At 63.3% G+C, this 2,713-nt stretch overlaps 1 protein-coding gene across 1 annotated transcript in view; it reads left to right on the top strand.

The window, feature by feature from the left end:
* The window catches only part of LOC109293154 (multidrug and toxin extrusion protein 1-like), a 22,200-nt gene that overhangs the window by 12,276 nt on the left and 7,211 nt on the right, over positions 1–2,713 (top strand). The window contains exons 14-16 of the mRNA XM_019510958.1: positions 195–264; positions 778–910; positions 1,781–1,875. Of these exons, the coding sequence (XP_019366503.1) occupies positions 195–264; positions 778–910; positions 1,781–1,875 (298 nt within the window). The remainder of the gene's footprint in view (positions 1–194; positions 265–777; positions 911–1,780; positions 1,876–2,713) is intronic.

Below are 2,713 nucleotides of genomic sequence, written 5' to 3' on the forward strand. Positions count from 1 at the left end.
TAAAGCCCCAGTGCCTGAGGGTAGCTGGGTCAGGGCCCTCTGGCTCATGGCTTCATCCCGCTGCCCTTGCTCACGGCCTGGTGGGGCAAGTCTGCTGAGACCAGTCAGGCGTACCGAGCGCAGCCAGATGCCGGGGCTTGAACTGCTCTTGAATCGCGTTGCTAGCGCTGCTTGCTCTTCTGCTCCCTGAACAGAGAGATCATCGAGCTGGTGGCGTGGGTTATGCCGGTGTACATTGCCTTCCACCTGTTCGAAGCAGCTTGTGTGAGTGCCCCTTCTCTCCCCACGTGGCGGCACGTGTCCCGGGTGGGTGGTGGAGGCTTCGGGGCGGTTCCCTCTGCTAAAGGCCAGCACCTCAAGCAAATCTCAGGCCTGGGAGATGGACAGAGAGGGAGGACTGCCTCCGAGGTAACTGGAGAGACCGGTCCAAGGGGAACTCCCCCAACACGGAGGGAAGATGAAAGCCTGGGGGGAGGGGGGAAGGCTGGAAACATCCAGTCCCCGCAGGGTTGCGATGGGTTCCCTGCGAGCCCAACACAGCTGGGAGCGCAGAGGAAACTTGTAATAACAAGTGAGCGGCCCAGCTGCCGGGCACTTGGGTAGGGGCTGCCAGTTCTCCTGAGGCATGGCTGGCCCATAGGATCCTGGTGGCATCTCAGCCTCGAGGCGGCCCCGGCTTCACCCCTGCGATGAGCGTCTCAGAGGGGTCAGCCTGGATGGGCGCTGGGGGCTGCGTGGGGTCAGGGTTCTCATGGCCGCGCCGTGTCCTCCCCATAGTGCACCGCCAGCGGCGTGCTCCGGGGCTCGGGCAGGCAGAAGTTCGGGGCCATCCTGAACGCCATCGGCTACTATGTCGTGGGCCTCCCAGTGGCGATCCTGCTGCTCTTTGTGGCCCGGATCGGGATCATAGGTACAATGGCCGGAGTGGAGGGCAGAGAAAGGGCACCCCGGCACCCCCAGGGACCGGCAGGAGACAGGAGCAAAACGTCCCCAGCTCGGACACCTCCAGCCGCACCCCACCAAGGGGGCTACTGTTGTGACAGCAGAACGTGTCTCTAAACCCTGCCAGAGCCAGCGCGGTGCCCTGGTCTGCGAGGTGCAGAGCAGGGGCAGGTGCATTGTTGGGCAGCCTCCTTTGTGGGCATGTATCCAGCCCCCACTGAAATGCCCCTTCCAAGCCAGGTTTGGCCCTGGCCCCTTTCCCCTTCCTCAAAGCAGCGTGTCCCTCCTCTAAGCCACTCTTGAAACCCCACCCATCTTCCATTTCCCTCCAGCCTCCAAAAATACAATCCCAAACCCATCTCCACTCCACGCCTGCAGCCTGACAACAAGTCCACCTCTTCCACAAGCCCAAATATAGCCCCTTGGCTCCGCGCAGGCCCCCACTGCAACACTGATTTCCTTTGAACGCCCCCACCTTCACGCCTGCACGCAACCACACGTACCTCGTGCGGGCTTACCTGGGCTGAGAGCGTGCAGGAGGCCTCCGAGCGGTCTGGGCCTGGCTGGGCTGAAGGTCAAGTCTGGATCTTCCTGCCTCCCTCGGGAACCTGCTTACAGCAACCTCAGCTGGTCAGTATACATGCAAAGGCCTGCACGGTACTACGGGCCATGGTCGCTAGGTGGCAGCCTCAGGCCGCTCCTGCCCAGGTACAGCCCAAGTAGCCACCTGTTGCCCCCCCACACCTCCAGGATGGCCCCAGGTTTGCAGGGTCAGGAGGTTTTGGAGCCGGGTGCAGGCGCTGACCGCACCTGGCTTACCCCAGCCTTTTCTCCCCAGGCCTCTGGCTCGGCATGCTGATCTGCGCCTTCATCCCCTGCAGCTGCTCCATCGCCTACATTGCACGGATGGACTGGAGGAAGGCCTCCGAGGAGGTACCGGGGCTCTTGCATCACTCCCGTCACTGCTGAGCGCAGGCAGGGGACAGAGCGAGCCCGCACCGCGGACCAGAGAGCACCGTGGCGCGAGAAGGGCGAAGACCGGGGAGGGGCCTTGGCCAGTGTCACATGCCAGATCAGTGACAGGTGGCCTGGCTGGGAGGGGAGGCTGCCAGGCCGCACTGCAGGGGGAATCCCTGCTCCCAGGGGCTTTTACCTTGTGTGGATCCAGCGTTTTGCACACACACTCGCCCCGCTCTGCAAAAGCTAGGTGAAGTCCCAGAGGAATTGGTGGGGAGGTTTGCAGCAAGCCGGTGCCCAGAAGTAGGGCCCAGCGAGGTACGGGGGGGTCTCTCCCTTGCCCCGCTCAGAGCTGCACAGACGCAGCGGCCAGGCTGGCAGACTGGAGCCACCAAGCCCAGGAGAGGCACCTGCCCTGCTCTGCTGGGCCGCAGCCAGGGCAGACGGGGAGCTTTGGCCGCAGCTCGGTCGCTCGCTTCTCATCCGCCGCAGAGCAGAACGGGTCGAAATCCACAGCAGGTCCGTCAGCGACCCGGGCTCTCGGGTGCTAGCCCAGCCACACAACACTTATTTAGTCCCTCTGGGGCACAGTGGAGGCGGCAGTCGGGATAAAACACGCAGTCTAAACTGCTCCCCACCCTTCAGGCCTGGCCCTGCTTGCACAGATGTGCTCCAAGCACACACGCAACCTACAGGTTCGCACTCCTTCAGGATAGCTATCCTGGCCGCCCGCCATCATCCCGAGGGGAAGCCAGCACGTCTGAACCGCGGTCATCACTCGGCAGGACAACTGTGCTTTTCTAGCAGCTCACCC

This window comes from Gavialis gangeticus, unplaced genomic scaffold (genome assembly GCF_001723915.1).
Source record: "Gavialis gangeticus isolate Ggan-Ray unplaced genomic scaffold, GavGan_comp1, whole genome shotgun sequence".
In the NCBI taxonomy this organism is placed as follows: Eukaryota; Metazoa; Chordata; order Crocodylia; family Gavialidae; genus Gavialis; species Gavialis gangeticus.